Source organism: Sebastes fasciatus, chromosome 1 (assembly GCF_043250625.1).
Source record: "Sebastes fasciatus isolate fSebFas1 chromosome 1, fSebFas1.pri, whole genome shotgun sequence".
Classification (NCBI taxonomy): domain Eukaryota; kingdom Metazoa; phylum Chordata; class Actinopteri; order Perciformes; family Sebastidae; genus Sebastes; species Sebastes fasciatus.
Genome location: NC_133795.1, coordinates 23,231,208 through 23,258,239, shown reverse-complemented (window position 1 = coordinate 23,258,239; position 27,032 = coordinate 23,231,208). Strand labels below are relative to the sequence as shown.

Sequence of the window (27,032 nt, the reverse complement as noted above, 5' to 3'; positions counted from 1 at the left end):
TGTATACTCACGCTTTATGCAACTGTGGTGTAGTTTGTTTATAGCCTAACGTTAGAGTTTTACTTCTGCCGATTGCATTCACACTTCAAAAATCATAAAAGTGGTGTTCATTTGTGAAGATTATCTTGCTGAACAAATGTGTAAGTTTCATAAACGTCTGTTTAACGAGAGTTCTACTTCATCCCTGGATCACTTTATTATTCTGCCCTACAAAACCAAACACAGTAAGTAGGCTAAATGTTTGGAAAAAGTTGAATTAAGATTTTTAACATCTGTTTTTTTACCATATAAAATATGATTATGCTAAATAAATATATAATTCAAGTAAAAACAGAGAAACAGTCAACTGGACAGCTAAAGCAAGAAACTCATAGCTAACTTTAGAGATAAAACTAACTGGGGAGAACTGTTATATGTAACTGCAAAATATCAACATACTGTAACATCTTGGCAATTCAGTTTGTTATCCTGCATTAGTAAACGAGGCAGTAGCTAAATCCAGTCAAAATGGAGAAAAGAAACTTGTTAAACTCTCCTTGCTAAAGGCTATCTGGTCTAGCCTTACCTAGTAGGATTTGTGTAATTTAATGCAGTTCAGCTTTTCTCTAAATCACATATTTGAACGCATTAAACTGTTTATTAATTTATTATATTAATTTAAATAATCAAAATAAAGTTTATTTTCTTATACTAGTTCAAAAAGGACAAGAAAGTTGAAAGAACAAGAACATATTTGTTTGTAGATACTGTATTTTCCCCTCACATATCCTGGAAATGTGTCTAAAGGCAGAGTACAGTATCTGCATTATGTAGTCTACACCACAGACTTTTTTAGTGGGGCAAAATAATCGGACTAATTCAGAACACTTTTTTTCTGTAGTCGCTGCACTCACTTTGAAGGGCAGAATAAAAGATCTCATAAATCAGAGTAAGAAACATCTACAACCTGACCGTTCCTCACACTTTGACCCATTAACATTATTAGTTTATGACACACCAACACAAAGAGGCTTATACCTCCCTACCCGTCCTAAGTGGCTGTGACTAGCCCACTTCACTTTATGTAATCCACTTCAGCTGCTCTCCATGCAGGAACACAGTAGTTCTCCTTCCTTCCCGCTTTAATGCCTGTCTAAAATTTCTGAATAGAAAGATAAAACGTTTCTTTAAGGAAGAGTCCGTAGCATTTCGGCTGATCTATTAGCAGAAATAAATATATATAAATATAATATTTATAACTATGTTTTCATTAGTGTATAATCACCTGAAACTAAGAATCGTGTTTTCGTAGAATGAGTCCCTCATATCTACATAGGGACCAGGTACTCTTCACGGAGTCCGCCATGTTGTACCGCCATGTTTCTACAATAGCCCAGAACGGACAAACCAAACACTGTTTCTAGAGAGAGCCTTTCACGTTTTTTACGTTACCTGGAGGCCACCGTAGTTCTCCGACACGCTTTTGAAACTGCGGTAATGTGCAGAGTGCAAAACTGTGGTACCGCCAGCTACCGTTTGACTTCCGTTGCACCTAAAGTAGTGTTATTATGGTAAAGATGGCTTCTGAGCGAGACGAACGGCGTTACAGTACCACCGTTTTGCACTCAGCGTCTCACGTTACCACAGTCTTGGAAAGAGAGGCGTTACCGGAGGGGTACTCAGTTGGTTGCAATCTGCAACCACACCACTAGATGCCGTCAAATCCTACAGACCGTCCCTTTAATGCTGGTTACAAGAAAATGTTGTTTGTGAGATACTGGGATGCATTAGAAAAACAGATGTAAAAACTTATGGAATAAGTATATATACTCATAAATATATAGATTTACATATGTATGAATGAATGCATTTCATGTCTTAGTTTTTGTACTATTTGTATAATGAGTAATACCCACAATAATTAAATCTACATGTCATTCCAGCAGACATCAGCAGTCTTTGTTGATAACATTATTTTGGTAGGCCGGGACCACAATGGCATTATGTTACTGTATATGAATTTATTAACTTTTAGTCTTACGTTATGCTTCAATTTCATCTGTGTCTTTGTCTCATTCATGTATATGTTGGTTTGTGGCAGAGTAAAATTAAACCAAGTCAATGCTATATATTAATTTATCCATCATGCAACCCACCAAAAAAGTGTTTAAATGTTTATTTCTGCACTTGTATTTTTAATGTTAGATTTCTTGAATATGTTTTTGTTTACTGCTCTGTCACGTCTTCTCACATATTGTCATGTGAGCTGTTGTTTTAATGCATATGAGCAACACTGAGTATTTATTTTTACATGGTTAACTGTGCATTATTCACTCAGAGCCAACCTGGTGACTCAGTGACACACTGACCCTGATAACTTTAACACTTTATAAAATACTCATTCACACTCATTGAATGACACAACAATCACAAAGACAATCAATCAGCCCAAGTTACATCAATCAGATATTTATTTGTGATTTTTTTTCTTCTTATTTTTGTTCAGTACAGTAAAGGGCTTTTTTGTTAATGACAGTCTGCATCAGCCAATCACCTGCAGCCTAATCCAGCCAGCTCGATGCCGATTGGCTGTTTGGGCCCACTCCCACCACCAAGCCCATCTCCCTTTGTGTGCAACAACAACAGAAAGGCAGCACTTTACAGCACCTGGACACATTGTACATGACCAAAACATGAACCAAATATAAACTGTAAAAAACATCTGTCTTAATTATGTCATTTTAATCTTGCATTCAGTTTAAGTTTTTTTCTTAAACCTGGAAAAAAATACCAACAGGGTGAGATAATTTCACTTTTTTTCAGCATCTTGAAAATAGATGAACTAAAGCAGGTAGCTGCACCAGTATTAAAAAAATTACTTTAAAAACTTTTTTTTTTTAAAGTTGATTTCTGCTGGAACCTGATGGAATCATGTCACCCTGCAAGCAGACAACATTTAAGGCCAAATGACTTGATAAGATGAAGATTTTTTTTGAATTTTCTGTGAACATGAAGAACAAACCTGACCCCGTTCACAGTCTGAGGTTTGAGGTTCACACTGCTGTGAACAAAATGGCTCCCTGAAAGTTCCCCTTCAGGGTGTCAGGATGTCACAAAACTCAACAAAGTCCCTCTGCATGAAATTCTGACTCTGAATCAGGTCATCCTCAGAGGGGAAATACTGCATGCTGTCCTCCTGCAGACGCAAACTGTCATCCTGCAGACGCAGACTGTCCTTGTGCAGACGCAGACTGTCCTCGTGCAGTACCACGATCTGTCCCGGTGGCGTCGTTGAGCCGTGTGGGTTGGGACTGTCCAAGAGGGCTCCTCTTGCATTCTCCAGGACGCCCAGGTACGAGTCCATGTCTGTGAGCTCCACGTCGCTGTCGGAGCTGCTGCCGCTGTCGCTCCCCACCGAGTCGGAGCGCAGATGCAGCATCTGATACTTCTCGTGCATCAGAAACTGGTTGGTGTTCTTGGGGGCGCGCATCCCTCTCGCTATGTTTCCTTTGACGTTGACGGGCCGGAGGGACATCACGGGCCTCTGGAAGTGTCTGGGATGATGGAATTGAGGGTGATGACGTTGAGGTTGGTGGTGAGTGCGCCCTCTTGGCCACCCTCCCCCTCCTGTCCTCCGCCCCTGCAGGCGCCCCCTGCAGCTCTTGGACCAGCCGTGCTTCCTGCGGCTGGAAGGGTCCCTCTGCGGACCCTCTTTCCCATCCTGATGCTGCTGCTGCTGCAGCTGCAGCTGCAGCTGCTGCTGGCAGCTCCTCCTGCACATCATCTCTGAGAGCATATTTGTCTTGTCTTTCTTGCAGTCGCCTCCCTTCCTCCCTGCTGCTCTCCTTCACATCCTCTCCCCCTGCTCGGGTGGCCCACACAACAACAACAAAGAGAGGCTGGTTTCTGGCTCAGAATCACAAATGACCCTCCTCTCTCTCCGAGTCTACCTTTTCACTATTCTTTCGCTTTTTTTCTTGACCTCTGGCTTTGGCTGATGCATCGCCTGCTATTCCTCCCCCTGCAGCAGCTTGCCTGCTCGGCTGTCTCCCTGTCACGCCCTCCTCTGCCTTGTCTATAATCTATTCTATTCACTTCTCTCTGAAAGTCAAATTAGCTTCTTACAGCTCTGATATAAGTGAACTGTAATGAGCGGCTAAAGGGGGTTTTAAGCGTCGTCTAGTTGATGTAAAGCTGATCTTTTTCTCAGTTCAAGGCCTGTAAGTGCAGTGTACTCAGCTCTGACCAGCACTAACTGTGGCTCTGCCTTCTCCTCAGAGCATGGATAAAGAGCTGGGAGGAACCATTCACAGGTTTAACAGAAGGAAGGGGGGTCAGGGTTACCAGTTCTGTCCACTGTTGATTAATAACATTGTAATATGACAGATTTCTATACGATATCCCTTCTACATAGGCATATACGATATTAAAACATACATAATAGCCTGCATATGCCTCGGGTTGTGTGCAGAGGATGTGATAAGCATTAAGCTACTTCCTGCAGCAAGATGGTTCAGTCCGCTTCAGTTTTAGCAGCTGAAATCTGATCCACAGCTGCTGCTGTTACTGCCCGCCCCTCTGACAACACACACACTGTACAGCAACAACAACCAGCAGCACTGGGGCAGCAGGGCAGTAACAGTAGTTATTGTGTTAATATACATACAAGAACCCAACCCACATGGACTTATGAGACAATGAAAACACTGTTGCAGTGGTGAACACGGTTTCTTAAATAAAACATTACATTGCAAACAAAGAAAACAAATACAAATCTGCCACAAAAAAAGGATCCAACCAACGTGGCTCTAGGGATGACAGTGTCAGTGAGTCTGTCCACCACTTTGGTCCAGACTGAAATATCTGAACAGATATTGAATGCATTAATGTTAAATCTTATACAAACATTAAAGTGGCAGTAGGCCGTCTATTTTTGGCATTATTGGGCAAAAATTCCATAATAACCTTTCAGCATATTGTAATTCAAGTGTTCTGAGAGAAAACTAGACTACTACACCTCTTCATGACTCCGTTTTCAGGCTTTAAAAAATCTACGGAAGACTTTGATCAATCACAGGTCACTTCAGAGAGAGAGCGTTCCTATAGGCTGTGCTCCAGTCATGTGAACTTGGCGTTCCTTCAACAGATTTTACAATGGCGGCCTTGTCACAAACTTTCTCATTTTACAGCTAAACCGTGCACTACAAGATGATTCTGAAAACATTTGAGGAGAGAAATAGGCATTAACGTAACATAATATTGATTCATATTTGATCAGCGCTGCCTAGTTTGACCGTTTGGTCGGAGTTTGCGAGTGATTGACCGCCGGCTCTCATAGACAGCAAGTGGACAGCAGACCTCAGATCAGCTCTTACTGCTTGTTTTCCTCCTGTCTGTGAAATCTTGCAGATGCCGTTAGGAGCTCCGGAGGACACCGGAGGACTCAGAGGCACATGATTTTTTCAGGTTCCCTGTTTCATGTACTACTGTCACGATATAGTGACCATTTTTGAATAATATTTGCTCCAATCTCGCCTACTTCAGCTTTATTGGTCCCCTGACTTTTCATCTTGCGCCACCATGAGGTTCACATTTGTGATTTTAGTGTTAACTGTTGGATGGAATGCCGTGAAATTTGGTTCAAGTCCCCCTCATCGAATTGTGATAACTTTATGATCCCTTGACTTTGCATCTGACGCCATCATCAGATCAAACTTTTTATTTGGTACTTTGGTTTATGAGCAAATTCCTGCAAAACTAATGACATTCCCATCAACCTCAGTTGTAGGCCTTCTTTGTGTTTAATGCTATATTAGCAAATGTAAGCATACTAACACGCTTAACTAAGACATTGAACAGTGCGAACATCATGTAATGTTAGCATGATGTCATTGTGTGCATGTGCATGCTGACATTAGCATTTAACTCAAAGTACTGCTGTGTCTAATGACAGCCTCAGTGCTGCTTTGCTGTAGACCGTTTGTCTTGTTTATAAACCTCCAACCAGAAGAAATGATAGGAAATAAAGGACATTTCATTAAAAAAAAGTACAGCCACTTAATCAATATATAATGAGCCATAAAACAGACTTTGCCTTCAGTGTCACCTAAATCACATAAAGTATTTAATCTTAAGCGAGACCATTAATATTAATATGACTTCCTGCGGCTACTATAAGCACAACTATCCCTGCTATCACAATGCTCTTCAGTTCAAACATATGTAGGTCATTTCAATCCAACAAAGCATGGATGATATAACATACCTATATGTTTGCAGCTGCACCAGTGACCTCATGTGGCTGTGATGTGTATTACACAGAACAGTTATAGGAGCAGAAAGAAGGGGGTGTGTCAGTGTTTACTGTAATCCATCCAGCAAAATTGTTGGGTGGATTAGAAAAGACTCTCTAGTGTAGCATAAATTAAAGTAAAGTTAGTCCTGGATTCACTGTGTGCCATCTTAAACAGCCGAGGACAGTGTGAGTTTAGAAAGCCGATTGCATTTGAATCATCTGCAGAATGAATAAACACGAGGATGATCACATCAGGCAACAATACGCTACTGTTAAACTCACTGATGACACATACAGTATACTATGTACTGACTATTTAGTCTATTTTGATACAAGAAGTCATCGCCATCCGTCCTCGTAATCCAGCTAATATTTGTTGCCTCAGCAGGTTGGAGTTTATGAGGCTTACAGCAGCACAAAACCACCTCCTTCTTATGTTCTTTATTGGTCAAACGTTCAGGAAAGTACAATAATCATGACAAAAGTTAAACACAGCCAGGGTTAAACACAAATTGTGGAAAAAATTAAAATAGTAAATTAATTAAACAACATTTTAAAATACAATAACTGTAATTACATAAAGAGGTTGTGGCTATTACTGATGTGTTTATAGTTTCACTGCCATGTGTTTTTTGTTCTTTGATGAGGAGACTTAATAAGAGTTCATGTAGTAACACAAATATACAAAGTTAGTTTTTTTCTATTTCAAATATATATTTGTGTAGAAAGTAATAAGACTGATTATGCAAAATGCAATTCTGCATCTACCTTATGATACAATCTGAATACGAAATGATACAGATACCAGTGGTGGAAAGTATAGGCTACATTTACTCAAGTACTGTACTTAAGTACAATTTTGAGGTACTTTTACATTACTCGAGTATTTCAATTTTATGCTGCTTTAAACTTCTACTACATTACATTTCAGAGGGAAATGTGCTTTATACTCCACTACATTTGTCTGACAGCTGGAGTTATTGGTTACGTTACTGATTAAGATTTTACAAACAAAACGTGATAATTTATGAAATATGATACTGCGCTATAGATTAAACTACCCAACCATATATAAAGTAGTTCAAATACGCTCCACCGCCACTAGCTGTAACATTAAAATGCTGCTTAAATGTTATAGCATCGGTAATAATATTCCAATAATCTGATATCATATTATTACTCTCTGAAAGGGACCATTCTGCCCAACAAGTACTTTTACCTGAACACTTAAAGTACATTTTGCAGTTAATATGTTTGTACTTTTACTGAGGTGAAATCTTGAATGTAAGACTTTTACTTGTACTGTGTTCTTGCTATACTTTTACATAGGTGAAAGACATGAGTACTCTTTCCACCACTGACAGATACACAGATAGGAGATGAAATCTGGTGGTGGAATGCAACTAGTACATTTACTCAAGCAGCCTGTTGTACGTTTATTTTTGAGGTACTTGTTCTTACTTTATTTCCATTTTATATACTTCTTCTACTCCAATACATTTCAGAGGGAAATATTGTACTTTTCACTGCACTACATTTATTTGATAAATTCAGTTACTTTTTCAGATTCAGATTAATAATACAAAATATAATACACAAATAATAATAATAATAATAAATTATTATTATTATTATTAATAATAATAATAATAATAATAATAATAATAATAATGATAAAATAATTAATACAATGTATTATTATTGTATCTGGCAGTATATAAATCAATTAAAATTAACCCACTTTTACCAGCTGCAACATTAAAGTGATGAAGACATGAATGCGTCAATCATTATAATCCAATAATATAATATATATGATTCAGAAATGGGCCATTCTGCATAATGAGTACTTTTACTTTTGGCACTTTGAGTATATTTTGATGCTAATACCTTTGTACCTTTACTTAAGTAAGTATTTTGAACACAGGACTAGTATTTGTAACAGAGTATTTGTTCTTCTTCCACAGACACATGTCTGTGTCTCTAATGCTCCCAGTTAGGCAAGGCAAGGCAGCTTTATTTGTAGAGCACATTTCAGCAACGGGGCAATTCAAAGTGCTTTACATAAACATTCAAGAACATTGTGACAAAGTGAAAAAGAATATTGCGACATAATTAAAACAGTTATAAAAACATAAAAACATAAAATATTAGAAAATAAAAACAAGCTCAGAATAAAAGCTAGGATAGAAGCTAAAATAGAATATAACACACAAGAGTAAAAGCTCTAGTTGCAGTATAAGATCATTATCTGGTCTAATAAAAGGCAGCAGCAAACAGGAAAGTTTTATCCTTTGATTTAAAAGATCTCAGAGTTGGAGTTGTTACTGCAGGTCTCTGGGAGCTTGTTCCAGATATTTGGTGCATAAAAACTGAACGCTGCTTCTGCATGTTTAGTTCTGACTCTGGGGACACTAAGCAGACCTGATCCAGATGACCTGAGAGGTCAAAAGTGTATTCGTATTTGTACATTGTGTCTTTGCCTCAGAGATATTTAGTGTTTAATAAATCACAACGCCACTCCTCATGCATGGATCTATTAAGTCTGTTATATCACACTGTACCAATGTCTACCACGTCACCACTGTTATTAATAAACAACATCATAATTCTCGCGATAAATATGTGAAAGATGAGACATGCTCCTATTATCGGACAAGGATGGGGTAATGAGGATGACTCTTTTCCTTTCAGTTTTATTTGACCTTTATTGTAAGAGTAGTCTAATGACCTTGTCTGGCAGCTCACATAATGTCGAGTATGTTTGATATACATTCAGCATAGAACAGATGTTTTCCTGTAGACTTTGTCTAGAGATCTGTCACAGGACAGTTTGTACATAAAGTTTTGTTCGTTTTGACAGACAGTCAGCTGCTCCGTTCAGCATCACAACAAACATGGCGGTGGCAGCAGCAGGAGGCGAACTGACCAGAGAAGCGCTGGATGAAATCCTCTAGAGACGCTTCAACTGAGAGTTTATCACTTCACAAGAGATAACATCTGCTTCTTCAGCATCTCAACATGGAGTCCGCCCCGTTTCCAGAGGAAGTCTCGGAGAGGAAACTGTGTGTTGTCGGTTCAGAGCTGGTGGAAAACTACACAGTAAGACATCATCCGGTTTACCCTCTACCCTCTAGACTCTAGCCTCTAGCCTCCAGCCTCTACCCTCTACCCTCCAGCCTCCAGCCTCTAGCCTCTAGCCTCTAGCCTAGCAGACACTTAGCTTAGCTTAGCATGTAGCTATACACTTAGCTTAGCCACTTAGCTTAGCTAGCATGTAGCTATACACTTAGCTTAGCTTAGCTAGTAGCTACACACTTAGCTCAGCTAGCCTGTAGCTATACACTTAGCTTAGCTTAGCTAGTAGCTCTACACTTAGCTTAGCTTAGCTTAGCTAGCCTGTAGCTATACACTTAGCTTAGCCACTTAGCTTAGCTAGCCTGTAGCTCTACACTTAGCTTAGCTTAGCATGTAGCTCTACACTTAGCTTAGCCACTTAGCTTAGCTTAGCTTGTAGCTACATACTTAGCTCAGCTAGCCTGTAGCTATACACTTAGCTTCAGGTCTGTCAAAGTGACAGTGTGTTAATGTTGAAGAAATTACTCTCATCAGTGAAAACACAAACTGTTAAAGTTATTGTACTGGACTCTGGAGTCTGGACTGAAAAGAACCACAGAGTTGACAAGCTACCTGCTAACTGACCTGACAGCCTGCTGCAGCTTTCTGTCCTCTGTCAGGGTTACTATGGTGTGAAGGTCTGCACTGTTATGTTTGACAGAAAGTCAACCGCCGACATGGCTGGGAAAAATGGGTCATCCCTATGTTCCCAGTGTCCTATGTTCCCAGTGTCCTATGTTCCCAGTGTCCTATGTTCCCAGTGTCCTGTGTTCTCAGGGTCCTGTGTTCCCAGTGTCCTATGTTCCCAGTGTCCTGTGTTCTCAGGGTCCTGTGTTCCCAGTGTCCTATGTTCCCAGTGTCCTATGTTCCCAGTGTCCTGTGTTCTCAGGGTCCTGTGTTCCCAGTGTCCTATGTTCCCAGTGTCCTATGTTCTCAGGGTCCTATGGTTCCTAGTGTCCTGTGTTCCCAGTGTCCTGTGTTCTCAGGGTCCTGTGTTCCCAGTGTCCTATGTTCTCAGGGTCCTGTGTTCCCAGTGTCCTGTGTTCTTAGTGTCCTGTGTTCTCAAGGTCCTATGGTTCCTAGTGTCCTATGTTCCCAGTGTCCTGTGTTCTCAGGGTCCTGTGTTCCCAGTGTCCTGTGTTCTCAGTGTCCTGTGTTCTCAGGGTCCTATGGTTCCCAGTGTTCTCAGGGTCCTATGGTTCTTAGTGTCCTATGGTTCCCAGTGTCCTATGGTTCCCAGTGTCCTATGTTCTCAGGGTCCTATGGTTCCCAGTGTCCTGTGTTCTCAGGGTCCTATGGTTCCCAGTGTCCTATGTTCTCAGGGTCCTATGGTTCCCAGTGTCCTGTGTTCTCAGGGTCCTATGGTTCCCAGTGTCCTGTGTTCTCAGGGTCCTATGGTTCCCAGTGTCCTGTGTTCTCAGGGTCCTATGGTTCCCAGTGTCCTATGTTCTCTTGGTCCTATGGTTCCCAGTGTCCTATGTTCTCAGGGTCCTATGGTTCCCAGTGTCCTATGTTCTCATGGTCCTATGGTTCCCAGTGTCCTGTGTTCTCAGGGTCCTATGGTTCCTAGTGTCCTGTGTTCTCAGGGTCCTATGGTTCCTAGTGTCCTGTGTTCTCAGGGTCCTATGGTTCCCAGTGTCCTGTGTTCTCAGGGTCCTATGGTTCCCAGTGTCCTATGTTCCCAGTGTCCTGTGTTCTCAGGGTCCTATGGTTCCCAGTGTCCTATGTTCTCATGGTCCTATGGTTCCCAGTGTCCTGTGTTCTCAGGGTCCTATGGTTCCCAGTGTCCTATGGTTCCCAGTGTCCTATGGTTCCCAGTGTCCTGTGTTCTCAGGGTCCTATGGTTCCCAGTGTCCTATGTTCTCATGGTCCTATGGTTCCCAGTGTCCTATGTTCTCAGGGTCCTATGGTTCCCAGTGTCCTATGGTTCCCAGTGTCCTATGTTCTCATGGTCCTATGGTTCCCAGTGTCCTGTGTTCTCAGGGTCCTACGGTTCCCAGTGTCCTGTGTTCTCAGGGTCCTATGGTTCCCAGTGTCCTGTGTTCTCAGGGTCCTATGGTTCCCAGTGTCCTATGTTTAACTAACACTGTATAAGGGATAAATAAAAGCCATCTTTGCAGTTCAAATTGCAAACGAATGAACGGAGATGGATGTTTCAAATGCAGTTTTAAATGGTAAAAATCTGTTCAGCCACTGTGGAGATATCCATGTCTTACCTGCAGATTTGAGGGTGTATGTTTCGAGGAGTATAACATCAGTAGGCTATAAGCTGTAGGTGGGTGATTTCACCATATTGACCCAGGGAAACACTGAGGGGAAAAAACATCGCTGAGAACATAAAATCATTTGAAAGGTGTCGTTAATGTGTCATATTACAAGGATATTAAGCTGTGAACATTAATGCATGGATTTTCTTTTCTTTTTTTTGACACTGAGAGATTTTATTCTCCATATAATAGTAATATAGAGCAGCTGACAACATCATTATCAGGCACCATGACGGCCTTAACATCCAGATAACAAACTTTCTATATTATACAGACTTAAACAAAACTTCATGGAAGCAATTTTCATCCAGGAAAAGAAAAAAAAAAACAGTTCAAGTAGGAATGATAATGTCTAGGGCGTTCTAAATTATGACTCTGCATTAATAATGAGATGAGTCAAAATTTTGACTTTCTAATCGACTGTCTGAGTCAAGATTATCTTTTTTTTAGATGTATTTGTATTAGCATTGTTAGAGGGAGCCTGAGATCTAAGATTTCATTACCAACAACTGCTTCTTTGTATTGTTGTGCATATGACATTAAATAACTACTGGAACTGGCTTTCAGCTGCATCTCGTGGTCACCCTCAGCAGATGGAGTTGTCATAGTGATGGTTCAAGTGTTATCACATAACCTATGTTTGGAATTTAGTTCACCTGATAACAAAACAGGTTGTTGTATATAGGAGGAGAGGATATTTGATCATTCTCTATTTAATTATTGGAGCATCCGTGCAGCTTAGGACAGATTATAATCACTGACTGTCCTGCTGTTCTGTTTCAGGTCTATATCATCGAGGTGTCGGATGGAGAGCACAGATGGACTGTGAAGCACCGCTACAGTGACTTCCACGACCTCCATGAGAAGGTAAAAGACCGGAGCAGATCACCTTAATCTGCTTACTATGATAGGCATGATCACTTTCACCAAACATTTATTTTGTAGTGTGTCCAGGTGAAGTAACAGCCGGACAAATGGGTTTGAATTCAGTTTGGTGCTGTGATGCATGATGCCGTGTTTCTTACTGATTGAATGTGTAAACAAGAGATGCTAAATATGAAATTTTAGGGCCAATAGCTGGCTGTCTTACAGTTGCAAACATGTGAAGATGAAAATAAAGACTTAACTTTTCTGACAAACATTTTTTTCCCCTACGGCCAATGTAACTTTTGCAAACAATTTGTAGTTACCATAAGAATGGCCTTTTTACTGACATCCTTCTTTATCATGCATTTGCTAACAAGCAGCAATGCAACTGATATAAATTAATTCACTCCCTTGTGTGACTTGTACTTACTGTACTTGCACTAATTATACTTGTGGTGTTCATTCACAATTATAAAGGAACACACCCAACAGCTGTTGTAAGAAAAGGCTCCACATTGTTAGACGCAATTATTCCCTGAAATTCCATTATTGGAACAATGATTAATAATTTATGTTTCTCATTTATCAGAGGATAATGTACCGGCCATAGACATATTGTGCAGCCCCACTCATTAATGACCATAAAGCATTACATCAATGATGCTCCACATTTGTTCTGACTGTGATCGATTAGCAATCTTCTGTCTGAATATGTGAACAAAAATTTATTTGCTAAAAGATAAAAATGGACCTTTAAAAAATACAGGAGACTCTGAATTCAAATGCAATAGAAGAAGAAAGCAGGAGCTTCAGACTGTGGAGAAAACATCACTTTTTCTATTCATTTCAGTTAATTAATAAATCGTTTACACAGTGGTGAAAATGAATCCATCACAGTTTCCCAGAGTCCAAGGTGATGTCTTCAGATTACTTGTCTTGTCTGACCAACAGTCCAAATCCCAAAGATATTCAGTTTACAATAATATAAAACAGAGAAAATCATCAAATCTTCACATTGGAGCTGCACCCAGACAACGTTTGGCATTTTCACTTACTAATGTTTTATCCTGATGTGTGTTTCCCTGCAGCTGACTGCAGAGAAGAAGGTGGACCGACGGCTGCTGCCTCCAAAGAAGATGTTGGGGAAGAACTCAAAGAGTCTGGTGGAGAGGCGGCAGAAGGAGCTGGAGCTCTACCTGCAGACGCTGCTGCAGCAGTTCCCGCAGGCCACGCCGACTCCGCTCGCATCCTTCCTGCACTTTCACTTCTACGTGAGTACACCTGAGGCTCCGACAACCCTACATCCTCTGCACATGTACAGTAACCTGTTCAGTTGCTTCAAGTTGAAGTATCAATTGGTATCATGTCTGGTAAATAGCTGGTCTCTCTTGCTAAATGCTGTGACACAACCTTTACTACAATAAAACTAGATCAAAAACATTTTCATTTCAGTTGCCTCTGTTGTATCTCAAGTCAGATTTTTTGGGTTCTAGTTCTCAACATGGTGGTCGTTTCAAAAGTTGATGATAGGCAGACATGTGTTTAAAATGTAACAATGATATGTGTGTAAATGGTGATTATTTCCCAGGTTGAGAAGCGCTGCTCCAGGCTGGTGTTTAAGGCTTTGTGATGTCAGTGACTGATCCTGTGATGATGTTGATACAACAACAGACCAGTGTTGTCTGAGTCCAGAGTACACAGCCAATTAAAAAAACAAAACAAAAAAACTCATGTGATGTGAGATGAGCAACACGTGACTGTCACAGCCGAGTTAGAAAACAGTTGGACTGTTGTTTATTATTCAGCTGCATTAAGGCTGCACATAACTACTGTATAATGTAACTTGGATGAAAACAATTAAGGCACACATGATGATATCTAGCTAAAATGATCCTGTTAATTCTAAACTAGTCACAGTTAGAGGTAGGGCTGTCGCGGTGAAGGAATTTCCCCTGCGGTGATAACGATTGGCTCAACAGCGTGATATGTGGTATTATTGCAATTTGTTTTTTTGCAAATTACTTAATTTATCCTGATTTTAGTGTTTTACATATAAAAGTATTTGCTCTGGATGAAGGGAAGGCTGAAACACGTATAGGGAGAGAGGACAGACGTGCCGGTCTATGTGAATTCATTTCTCCTCCATTGTTGTTGTTCAGCACTTGTAGCCTACATGTAGGATATGACGGTCACGGTTGGTCTTTGAGGCATTTGTCCCGTCCCTCTTCCATTGTGATTGGACGGCTGGGTAAAAAGTGACACTGATGAACGCAGCATTTTACCCAAAGTTGAACATTTTTCAGCTCATGGCGACCAGAAAAAAATGTGAACATAGCAGTTGTGGCAGTTGCTTGCCATCTCCTGCGGTTGGCTTGTCAATAGTGTTGTATTGCAATATTGCGGTTATTGCGACAGCCCTAGTTAGAGGCAACATCGAACATTAGTAGAGAGTTGAAACCATGACCAGCTGACTGCTGAGCAGCGAGGAAAACAGGAAATAACTGTAACCGTTTTTAACAAACTCTTTGTCTCTTTCAGGAGATTAACGGCATCACAGCAGCTCTGGCTGAGGAGTTGTTTCATAAAGGTTGGCTTCCTTTCTGACCTTTGACCTCTTTCCTCTCATCTAGTGTTTCTACAACTGTGTTAACATTGACCCCTTTATTAAAGTGGTATGTTTGTGACTGATTTAGTCAAATGTGTGTGTGACAGATGAAACAGATCTTGTATAGTGCGCAGTATCAGACCATTGTGTGTGTGTTTGTTTGTGTGTTGTGTGTAGGTGAGCAGCTGCTGCAAGCTGGCGAGGTGTTTTCCCTCCATCCTCTGCAGCTTTACTCCATCTCCCAGCAGCTACGTCTGGCCAAACCAACGTGCTGTAACGGAGACGCCAAGACCGACCTGGGACACATCCTGGACTTCACCTGCAGGCTGCGATACCTCAAGGTCACACACCTCTTTATTTAACTCAAATCCCCATCGTACAGTTTAGTGTCGCGTCCTGACTTCCCGTTCAGGAGCAGACGTGGTGAATGTTCTAACTGGTTTTGTCTGTGTTGGTCAGATGTCTGGTACCAGAGGCCCAGTAGGAACCAGTAACATCCAGGAGAGCACTCTCCCCTTCGACCTGTCTGTTTTCAAATCACTGCTGCAGATAGAGGTACCTGTCTGTCTGTGTCTCTGTCTGTCTGTCCTGGAAATACTTGCCTCATTAGACAGAGCAATGCATGGTGCAATACAGCTAATATGATCATTTACTCCATTTCGGACTCTCAGGCTCTTTGTTCCCTCAAAGTTCAGCACTGGCAAGACAAGTTTGTTTGTCCACAGTGTAAATTAGCGTGTTAAAGTTCACCAACACTGAACTCATGAAGACTCTGTGTGGATCTCCTTTGCCCCCATAACTAAATCTGCTGCTCTGACAAATGTCCCAAATGCTGGTGTGAGCAGGCTCATACAGAACCAGTTTTGCAGCTGTTTCACATCACTGGTGTGGCCAAAAGCAGGGGGGACAGGAAATAGCATGGGTGGAGTTGTAAACATAAATTGCAGGAGTTACCAGGCTACCAACCTGAAGGTCAACTGCTGTTGCAGTGTTACTTTGCATGTCACCCCCGTCTTTAACCGCAAAGTAAAAACACTAATAGAGGAAGCAAAATTGTTTCATTGTGATAATACAAATACCAGTTAAAGGGATAGTTTGGCTGTTTTTGAAATGGGGTTGTATAAGGTACTTATCCATAGTCAGTGTATTACCTACAGTAAATGACGGTCGACATGCCCCCAGTGTGGAGAAGCAGACAGGAGTACCAGCACGGGAGTAAAGCAATGTACTGCTTTGGACGGGGCCGGCAACAAAACATATTTTATCCACCTACAAGAAAGGCTCTCCTAAAAAAATCAATATCTGTTTAAATGTACACTATATTTTGAATATTTTCACCGCTTCATCCTGCTGTCAGACAGCCCTTCCCGATGGAGAACTGAACTGAAACTTATCTATGCTCTCTTCAAAGCCACCAGACGCCGTTGACAAAAACAGTATAGATAAGTTTCACTTTCAGTTCTCCATCGGAAATATTCTAAATATAGTGTAGACTTAAACGGATATTGGGCCGTTCTTTTAGGTGGCTAAAATATGTTTTGCAATGAATATGTTTTTGAAATGAAATATGCAGCAATGAACTGCCATGATGTATCTGAAGTATTGGTGTTCAGTTAATTAATTAATCATGTCATGTTCTCTTCAGTATATTCCTACAACAGCACTGATGGGAACAAACTAATGGAGATTTTTTTTTGACTTTTCCGAAATTCACTGACAAGATTTAGATGATAACTTCTGTCTCTCTGTCTGTCTTCAGATTAGCGAGTGCAGCGCTCAGCAGATTCGAGGTCTGTCGTCTCTGAGGTCGAGTCTGGCAACTTTGAGTATCCACAACTCGACGGAAGCTATGATGGTGCACTACTACTGATAAATACTTCTCTGTAGTGGTTATGCAGTGTCTTGTATGTCGCGTGCTGATCCATGTGTTATTTCTGGCATCCTCCAGTCGATCCTGGTCCCGGAGGCGAGCGAGTTCTCACAGTGGGAGGCTGAGGGGGCCGAGTCGGGCTGTCCCGTCACCGCTGTCATCCCCGTGTGGAGAAACCTGACCACGCTGGACATGAGCCACAACGGCATCAGCACCATCGACAGCTCAGTGGTGAGACACGCCACGCAAACTTAAACACAGTGTGAACTATTTTATGAAATTTCCCCACAGTGAAGTCAGGATAAGGAATACTGACTGACCCTGGTCCATTTCATACAGTATCTCATAACCACACATGAGGATCTTGTGATATTCGAAAAATTTGATATTGATATCATGTTAATAATACACATATGATAATATTGTGTAAATAATCCAGCACCTCTTAAATCATTTTAATAATACAGTTATGGTTACAGACTCACTCTCCATCTCTCTACACTAGTGTTTTGAGTGTAATCGATTTACCAAAAAAAGAGACAAAACACACAATACAATAAAGTTATTATGCGTTTAGTAAGTTATTCTTTTTATTTCATTTTCAATTTTCTATATAGATATCACGATAATATCGTTATCACAAATTCTTTTGGCCATGAAAATTGTGTAGTGATAATCTGATATTGTGACAACCCTAGCCAGTTGCCACACACTATTGATTTCTTTTTTTAAATAATACATGTGTTTTGATTTGACTATGTTTTATGCAACAACATAACAAGAAAAATAAATCTTGTTCCAACCCACCATCCACCAAAAATTAAAAATACCAGGACAAGGCAAAGGGAGGAAATAAAATCATCTGATGTTGATTATTTCTTGGAATGATTTGCATTACTTCTGTTAAGTTCCAATAGTCATGAAAATCCTGGAAACGTTCCATGAAAATAAGTTTCCCAGGCCTGAAAAAGCTGTTTAAAAATGTATAAAAATAATGATGCCAAGTCCACCATATTTCTAAAACTGACACTAACTACTTCACAGCTAAAACCCCATAATAGTAATACAGTCTTAAGTTATGTTGTGTAACATACAAAGTTGATCCAGATGATTTTACAACATTTGCTTGTGATTGTTCAATAAAAATGCTCAATAAAAACGTGCTGGCTCAGGAGGTCAGGTCCTCTCTGTCTGTACACGGGGTAAAAAAAGCTTGGTATGTGAATAAAGGAACGTTTCAGTTCCATAAATCAGTTTCTATGTGCTGACTCTCAGTTTTTCTCTGCTGTAGAAACTGATTCCCAAGGTGGAGTTTTTGGATCTGAGCCACAACCAGCTGTCCACAGTGGAAAACCTCCAGGTATGTGAAAGCGTGATAAAGAATACATCAACTCTGTTGTCCTTCATGTCAGTGTCATTTTCAGTTGATTGATATGATTATTTTTTAGATTAATCAATCAATTAATTGATTTTTCCTTTTAAATATTTTTTCTGACCAACAGTCCAAAATCCAAACACATTCAGTTTACTAAATAAATTACTAAACATAGAAAAACAGTAAATCCTCACAGTGGAGATGCTGGAACAAGAACATGTTTGATATTTCTGCTTGATAAATGACTAAAACAGTTTCCAATACATTTTCTGTGGATTGGGATCTGACTGACGCTCAGCTGCTGCAAAAGGCAGCTGGTCCTGACACCCCTACAGATGTGTAGTTTGTCATTAACAGTAGCAATGAAGTATCTGTCCTGTGTTGGCAGCACCTGTACAATCTGGTCCACGTGGATCTGTCCTATAACAGCCTGCGGGTCCTGGAAGCTGCTCACACCCGTCTGGGCAACATCAAAACCTTGAACCTGGCCGGCAACCAGCTGGACCAACTGACCGGCCTCACCAAGCTCTACTCTCTGGTTAACCTGGACCTCAGCCACAACCAGCTGGCCCAGGTAATCACACCGTGGACGTCCTGATGGTCCAGCGGTCCAAGTGACATAAATACGTACAGGAAATCTTTCTTTTTACGCTTTATTGTAAGATTGCAACAGATACATTTCCTGCATAGGAAACATTAAATATACTACTACCATAAAAGAAGGAAGTAAATAGATACTACAACTAAATTATTTACATGACTATGCCGTATTTTCTGTATGTGTTTTTTTTAATCTGTCATCTGATTAAAAAAAACATTATGCAATGAAACCTTGCACACTGAATCCGATGCATTTTATTAATCTATTTTATTCTAATTTGCAATGCAAGACAAAACGGAATTAACTATGCGGGTGCGATGGACAGCTCTAGTCCCAAACGAAGCTAATGAATGAATGACATTAGCAAGAAGCTATCGTTCAGCTGCCGAGAGCACAATCACTACTGTCTAATCTTTCATACATCCTTTGTTTTGCGATCATCCAAGATTCTTAAATGTTCTGCAATCACCTGCCACAAACTATCTTTAAATTCTGCATCTTATATTCTCTTATTTCTTTATCCGGAAAGGCTTTATGCTGTGCTGAATGTTTATCATGCCATTTTGGATGATGTTTGCATGGACGGTGGCTCTGAGTGGTCAAACAACCCTCATTTGCCTTTTGACGGATGCAAAGAAATGCTGAAAATTTAACCGGTTCCAAAAACATTAATGACGAATAAAAATTTCGGAGTCGGTGCGTAAACTTAATTGACACAACGTGAGGTCGTATGTATTTTTAAATGTGCGACAATTTTGGACGAAAAATACGGACTTGGTGTGCAAAGGCCTTAATTGATCATCCATATTAACTACAACAATCATTCTCTCTCCTCATTTTCTGTCACCTCTCTACTGTTGACTCTGCATTATATATTTAGGAAAAATAACTTAAAAGACTGTGAGGAAAAACAACCAACCATAGCTCGTGAAAAATCCATAATTTAAAGAGGAAGTAAGTGGAGGCTGACTTGTGTGTGTTTGTTTCCAGTTGGAGGAGATCAGGAACATCGGCTCTCTGCCCTGTCTGGAGAAACTCAACCTGTCCAGTAACCCCATATTCATCATCCCAGACTACAGAACCAAAGTCCTGACCCAGTTTGGAGACCGCGCAGCAGAGGTACACTACCAAAACCACCACACTGTTAACGTTACTACTCTACTAGTAGCCTACTAGCACTACTTCTACAGCAGCCAACAGCACCAAAACGTTTTCTTTTGCTCATACTGCTGCTATTACTACAGCAGAGGTAAACAACCAACACCAACACACTGCTTCTCTCTCCGTTGCTACTGCTTCTAATGTAAATGTATTAGTAGTACAACTACTGCTACTACTATAGAATCTGCTCATGCTTCTACTCGTAGTACTACTAGTCTATCAATATTATTGCTGCCACTGTTTATGCTACTTCAGCTGCTGCTGTTGATTATATTGAGTCTACTTCTTTTAAAAAAAAGTGTGTATGTGTGTTGACATGTTTCTTGACTCTTTGTCTCTGCATCTTCAGGTTTGTCTGGACGGAAAAGTGACGACAGAGAAGGAGCTGGACACAGTGGAAGTGTTGAAAGCCATTCAGAAAGCCAAAGAAGTCAAAGACCGAATGAGCAGCGGCGACAAGAAGGTACGTTCTGTCGCGCTGAATCATCCAGCAGGAGGAAATGTCAGACCAGGTTGTATGGTTACATTTATGTCAGTTTGCTTTGACGTACAGTTTGCACTTTAAAGAATATTAAGTAGTTTAGAAATGTTAAGTGAAAATAATGGATGTTTCATTTATATACTGTATATACAGTGTAGATATACAATTTATGAATCTCTTTTAGGAATGTGAGAAAACTGTTTTCTGTTCTGTAAATCACATAAGAGGATTTTACACTTTTTTTTCCTACATTATCAGTATCAGAGGAAAGTAACTCATGATGTGCATCGACTTGACTCCTAAGACTTTGACATTTTGAACTCTAATGAGTCAATCGTCAACTCAAAACACTGTTGAATGTTACATCTTGGTACTCTGTAATCATATCTTCCCAAATTAATTAACCCTGAAACCTTCTGTAGTGGTTTTATAGTTCTAACCTGATTTATAGACAGTCGGAGATCATCACAATTAGATGCGACTAATAATGAAGTTAATTACTAACAGATCTCTGAAGCCTGAATATTGTGCACATCAGCAGCAGAGTTAAGATGTAATACAAATATAGCCAATAAATCAGAGAAGCATGATTACAGTAAATGTGTGAGGTTTTAATCTTATTTGGAAACTTGTAACAAAAATTCAGAAATGTAAACTGATCCGTGAAGTTTGTGAGCTAAATCTGTTTATTTATTTATTATTTATTTATCTGTGTTTAAGCATAGCCTGAAAAATTGTCGTTGTGAATTTTACTGTAAATGTGTAGAACACATTTTGTGGACCTTCTTTTAAAGAAGCTAATAGGTTTTTTTTCCTATGAGAACATAAGACAATATTTGTGGCCAACTGTTTCCTCCTGCAGAGGAAGCTTGTACGTTTTCTGTTTATTGATTATTATAAACCCTGTTTGGGTGTCCAGCCTTAAGAGAAAAGGACCATTTTAAGTTTAAAGAGTGACAACCTGTTTAGGAAGATGACGTCCCCATTCTAAGTCCCACCTCCAAAGCTCTGATTGGCTGGGTTGTTTTTCCAATAAGGGAAATGGCTGTCGATAAGTACGGCACCTGACGTATTTGAGCATATCAGAGGTTCAGAGCTCTGGAAGCAGGCTACAAAAACCGATCAAAATGTGGCCAAATTATTTTTTTGTTTTTTATTTATGAATCATGAAATACATCTGTACACGCCAGTGATGTTTTTTTCTTAGATAAACTTAGAGGCCTGAGTATTCTTGCTTTTGTAACAAAAAATAGGCTTCGCAAAAGATCATTACTGAGTGTGTTTGATCTATACTAGTTGATGTGCATGTAGTCTGACTGCTATACATAGTAAATAACCTGAATCCAAATATTTAAGCTGCATAATAGTACGAATTTCAAGCAGAATGTTTGAAACTTAAAAGTGAATTCAAGCTGAAGGCTGGACGCCCACACAGGAAGTGATTGTTGTCATTCTGTTCAGTGTATTAATATCCCCTGAACACAAACCATAACAATGTGTTCTGCAGAAGGAGACTGTTAACCACAAATATTGTCAGGGCAAGGCAAAATGTTTGAACTTTCAGAACACAGATGTAGCTCTTGAACTTCACCGTTTGGTTTACACAACCTCATACATGTCCAGTAACTATACAACTAGAGTAGTGCTGGACTAGTGCTACTGGATTTGTTTCCATGTAAAAAGGCTAAAAATCAGTCTTAGATGTCTCAAGTCCGGACTGACTATTTCTGCTGCTGATGGAGCTGCTGGTTGCAGGTTTCTGGATGTGATCAGGTTGGTGATGTAGGTGACTGCTGCTCTCTGAAAGCTTCCTCCTCTCTATCCTCTCGTCAGATCAGTGAGGAGACCAGGCTGTCTGCTGCTGCACCTCCTCACCTCTCCTCCTCCTCTCCCCCCTCCTCTTCCTCCTGCTGCTCCTCTGCTGTTGCTCCTCCTGCTGTCACCTCTTCCTCTTCCTCTTCTTCCTCCTCTTCCTCCTCCTCCTCCTCCTCCTCCTCTTCCTCTTCCTGTCCGGCCCAGCAGGCTGCCTGCCTCAGCCAAGGTAATCATGTATGTATCAGGCTGTGCAGGGCTGAGGGAGGGGAGGGTGGGGCCGGTGGTTTTTATTTCTACAGACCGACGAGTATGTTCCGCTGCTCTTTGTCTGGAAAGGGAAACAGCTGATTTCCAAAAGCAGCAGCGGACTGCACTCACTGGGGCTGCAAATTAGTGATTATTTTCATGATCAATTCATCTTCCAGTTGTTCCAGTTGTCTGGTGAAGCTAACCTGCTGCTGCCCGTCCTGATACAGAGCGTCTTGTTTTAAACCAGATCTCCTCAGCTTTATATTTCCTGTTGTAGATGCTTTGCTTTCTGCTACGACTCAGAGGAAAACTGCTTTTTTCACTGTTTATAACATAAACATATAAATTGTGATCAGTTGCCTCTTGCTTCAGTTGTTCAGAAGTTCAAGCTCCTCCAGCCTGATAACATAATTGCTCTGGAAGTTGACATTCACAAATTGACATCTTAAATCAACGTGTTTCTTCAGTCGACACAAGAGACAGTAAGTTAAAGGCTCCCACAGTTGCAACTGCTATCAGCTTCTTTGTCAACTGAAAATTACGTTGTCATGACAGATACATCAGTCTCTGTTGATCAGTTAAAGCTAAATAATCCCCCCTCCTAACACATCAACACGATCACCATGTCAGTGTGAAGTCAGGCTCACTGACTGATAACCAACATGCAATGATCTCGCTTTTAAAGGCTCACCAATACACCTGCAAATCCAATATTAATATAGTATTATTGAGTACGTCAGCTGATTATTAACAAGAAATATCAGTACAGAAATATCAAAGATATGTTTGAGGTTAACTAGAAACAGTGTCTCTGTTACAAAGTTTGTCCACCAGAGAGCACTGACGAGTTTCTTTCTGAGCAGTTAGACTTGATGGATGTTCAAACGACGGGAGAATAACTAACGAGTGACTGATATTCACTAATGTTTGGCTGGAGGTTTTGTGGCACCTTGTTAACTCTCACTAACCTCCTTCTGTGACACTAATATTGGCTGCATACTGTGTGAATGTCTGAATCTAACCAGTAAGAACCAAATGCATGTCTGTACCTTGTTTATGCTCGTCCAGTGAAACAGAGTTTAACTGTTATGTTTGTTTATTTTTCTACGATATTTGAAATTTGTATCCGATTCAAACTCTGCATGATACCATATTTCTGTCAGAACTGAGTATGCATGAATATGTTTTCAACTGAAGCTTAGAGCAGCCATAGCTGTTGATCATTTTTAAACACGTTATGTAGGTTTGCAATTATTGATTATTTTCATAATTGATAAATCGGCTGATTATTTTCTCAAATGCTTGATTGAACATTTGGTGTGTAAAACTGAAAAATGCACATCACAATTTCTTGGAGGTCAAGGTGTTGTCTTAAAATGTCTTGGTATACTCGACCAACAGTCCAATATCCAAAGATATTTAATTAACTAATGTTAAGACGAGGAAAAGCATCCAATATTCATATTTAAGAAGCTGCAGCCATCGAATCAGAGCAACATTAGTCTGAACACTATTTGGTTTAATTTAGTTAAAACTTTGTGAATACTGGAAATGATTTCATATTTAAAGGTGTCAAGCTGTCAATCTATCCATCAGTCAGACTTTATGGGGCGTTCTCCTCACAGCTTCACTGATCTGTTTGGTTTCCTGTTTCAGAAGTGACGAACAGAGAAGAAGACGCAGTTCCCCCCAGTGTTCTCCCTCCTGAGGACGCTGCACCTCCCCCCATAAGCTTTACCAATACACACCTCCTGTCTGCTGACCCCGCTCAGGTGAGACACACACCTGAAATCCCAGGGGACGGAGAGGTCTGTTGCCATGACAACCAAAAGGGTATTGGTTAGGGAGAGAGAGGCAGTTTGACAGTAAAGCGATCTGTAAAGGAGGAAGTATGTAACAACAGAATAAATAATAAATCATTTAGATTAGGAGTGTAACAGTTTATTATTGAACAATATGTCTTGATACAAAAAATGTGAAAATATGCATTGTGAAGAAGGTTTAGATATTAGTGTTTGTTTCAGCTGGGCTCTAATGTTGCTTCATGTGTTTGTCTGCAGGTACAACAACCTGCTGTCTGTCTGTCTGAACACACACTCTGTGGAGCGCCTACAAGTATTACTACTACCACTACTACTACCACTACTACTACTACTACAAATAATGTCTGGTCAGTATCAAATAACATCATTTAGCATAATATAAATTAACAACTGTAAATAAAATTCTTGTTGCTGTTACTTTAACGTGGCAATAAACAACTTTTCAACTCACCCCCCAGCCTTTCCTTTGCGACAGCATTGGCGCCGCTGACACAAAGACCGGAACGCTTTCTGTTTTCCCCAGAGCCTAGCAACCACCAACAACACATGACCAGTGTTGCCAACTTGGTGACTTTCTCGCTAAATTTAGCGGTTTTTCAGACCCTCTTTGTGACTTTATTTCTTTTAGCGACAAACCATCTGGAAAACGCAAGAAATATAATGAAATATATTATAGTGTAATTCATTACCAACGCTGCTCAGAGTAATCACAGTCCACAGTTCTTCTGCCAACAGCATGGGGTCTCTCCATCTCCTCTCGCGCTGTGCCAGGCCGTCTCTCCCTCGCTGCAACCGACACAACCACTAAGCTCTATGCAAGTGAATGTATGACGACGTCGTCAACATGCAAACGAACATATGACGTTATCTGGCGACTTTTGCAACTTCTGGAGCTACATGGTGCTAGATACTTTCACTGGACACACTGCATTTTGTTTTCTGCAGTTACTTCGTTGTTCCACCATCTGACATTTCTGTCTACTGATGATATTAACTGCAAATAACTTACATCGGTACTCTTTGGTAACTGGGGATAGCTACCGGGGAAAACAAGAGCTCTATCCTCTTCCTGTTTTGGTTGCACAATGGTTGACGACACGCTTCCTTTGTGCTGTAAATCGATCGAATTTTCCCAGGAGATCGTACCCAGTGGCAGACAGAATTGCATAGTGAAAGCGAAGCTTATAGGGAACCAATCTAGACGCTGATGGTGTCATTCTATAGTCATTACATTGTGCAATCAACGTTATAATAGGTTAAAGCAAAAAACTTGTCTATTGCCACTTTAAAGACCTTTTGGATTGCTGTGTTAATCTACCGTCAATGAAACTCAACTTTTCAAGCCAGGCTTTTAATGTGAAAGACCTGTGCAGGAAGTGTGCAGTTTCATGATATTGAGTGTTTGATAGCTTAACACCGTTAAAAATGCGGCAAAGTAGAAGTGTCTGAAAATTGTGAGAAAGTATTCATGGTAAAAAGATAAACTGAGAGTAGCAGAGTGCTGAGTATGACACAACTCTGTTATACATTTTACTGAATTTATCAAGACAACAAATAAACATGGAGGAAGTGCTGAGTTTTAAAGTTAAAACAGGAGCACATCAGTAAACAGGGAGGCTTCTATGATCAAATATAATTCTTTAACAGACTTTTTCTAATAAAGCTCTTTCAACTATTTGAAAATTCACTGTATAAAATTATTCAAACAGAAAACAGTTGTACATCTTCAGCTAACTCTACAACTTCTGCAAGATTACTCAGGCAATACTGTGTTGTTGTTCAGACCTCTCTCCTGCTGCTAGCAGGATCTGCAGGAAGTCAAGCCGGAGGCAGGTCTAGTTCAGTATGTGTCCAGCAGGAGGTGCTCTGTTTTTTTCTGTCACTTTAATTGATCTTTATTGACCTACAACAGTAAAACAAAAGAATGAATATTAGGAACATTAAGATAATGATGTAGTGCAGTTGGTTAAATAACGGTAGGGGTGTTTATGAAAGTAAGATGAGCTGATAGGACAACTGAAGCGAGTGAATGTTTCTTCTGTGTTCATCCATCCCTATCTCTCTCTCTCTCTCTCCTCCAGTTGTGTCTGCTGCTCTTCCTCCTCCAGACCAGTTGAAACCACTTGCTTCTCCTGCAGCGCAGCTTCGTTTCCTCTGCTTCCTTCTCACCTGCTCTCCCTTTCCTCCTTCAACAAAGACTTCATTGCCCAGCTCTCCCAGCGTCTCAGCTCCACCCTGAAGGAGCAGAAGAGGAAGAAGGAGGAGGAAGAGAAGGTGGAGGAGAGAGAGGAAGAGAAGAGGTCTGAGTCCAGAGAGGTTGAGTCCCATGTGGAGGACACCAAGGTGGGAAGTCCCAGGTAATTTAACCAGCAACCTCCTCTCACTGGTTTCTAGGATTCCCAATGGTTTCTGAGTTCTCTTGAAATTTACACTGGTTTCTGGCATTTCCATAAGTGTCTAATGGTTTCTGGACACTCTGACAAAAAAGCCTACAAAATGACAGTTCTTGATTCGTCCACTGTTTTAT

General features: G+C 40.4%; 2 protein-coding genes across 4 annotated transcripts in view; one reads left to right on the top strand and one right to left on the bottom strand.

The window, feature by feature from the left end:
* Positions 1-2,432: 2,432 nt before the first annotated feature.
* LOC141769452 (uncharacterized) lies at positions 2,433-4,250 on the bottom strand. The gene has a single exon (XM_074638528.1). The coding sequence runs from the start codon at positions 3,773-3,775 to the stop codon at positions 3,074-3,076; it is 702 nt and encodes a 233-aa protein (XP_074494629.1). The 5' UTR covers positions 3,776-4,250; the 3' UTR covers positions 2,433-3,073.
* A 4,722-nt stretch (positions 4,251-8,972) lies between these two features.
* Positions 8,973-27,032, top strand: part of nisch (nischarin) — a 31,261-nt gene continuing 13,201 nt past the window's right edge. Inside the window, exons 1-17 of one of the 3 annotated variants that reach the window (XM_074638466.1) lie at positions 8,973-9,032; positions 9,138-9,376; positions 12,442-12,525; positions 13,614-13,796; positions 15,064-15,112; positions 15,308-15,471; positions 15,590-15,685; positions 16,890-16,985; positions 17,079-17,231; positions 18,292-18,360; positions 18,764-18,949; positions 19,967-20,095; positions 20,487-20,600; positions 22,452-22,659; positions 24,339-24,454; positions 24,743-24,852; positions 26,587-26,862. In XM_074638466.1, the coding sequence (XP_074494567.1) occupies positions 9,296-9,376; positions 12,442-12,525; positions 13,614-13,796; positions 15,064-15,112; positions 15,308-15,471; positions 15,590-15,685; positions 16,890-16,985; positions 17,079-17,231; positions 18,292-18,360; positions 18,764-18,949; positions 19,967-20,095; positions 20,487-20,600; positions 22,452-22,659; positions 24,339-24,454; positions 24,743-24,852; positions 26,587-26,862 (2,114 nt within the window). In that variant the 5' untranslated portion in view covers positions 8,973-9,032; positions 9,138-9,295. Of the gene's footprint in view, positions 9,377-12,441; positions 12,526-13,613; positions 13,797-15,063; positions 15,113-15,307; positions 15,472-15,589; positions 15,686-16,889; positions 16,986-17,078; positions 17,232-18,291; positions 18,361-18,763; positions 18,950-19,966; positions 20,096-20,486; positions 20,601-22,451; positions 22,668-24,338; positions 24,455-24,742; positions 24,853-26,586; positions 26,863-27,032 lie in introns of those variants that run through there. The other 2 variants (XM_074638474.1, XR_012594298.1) reach the window with 2 other exon arrangements.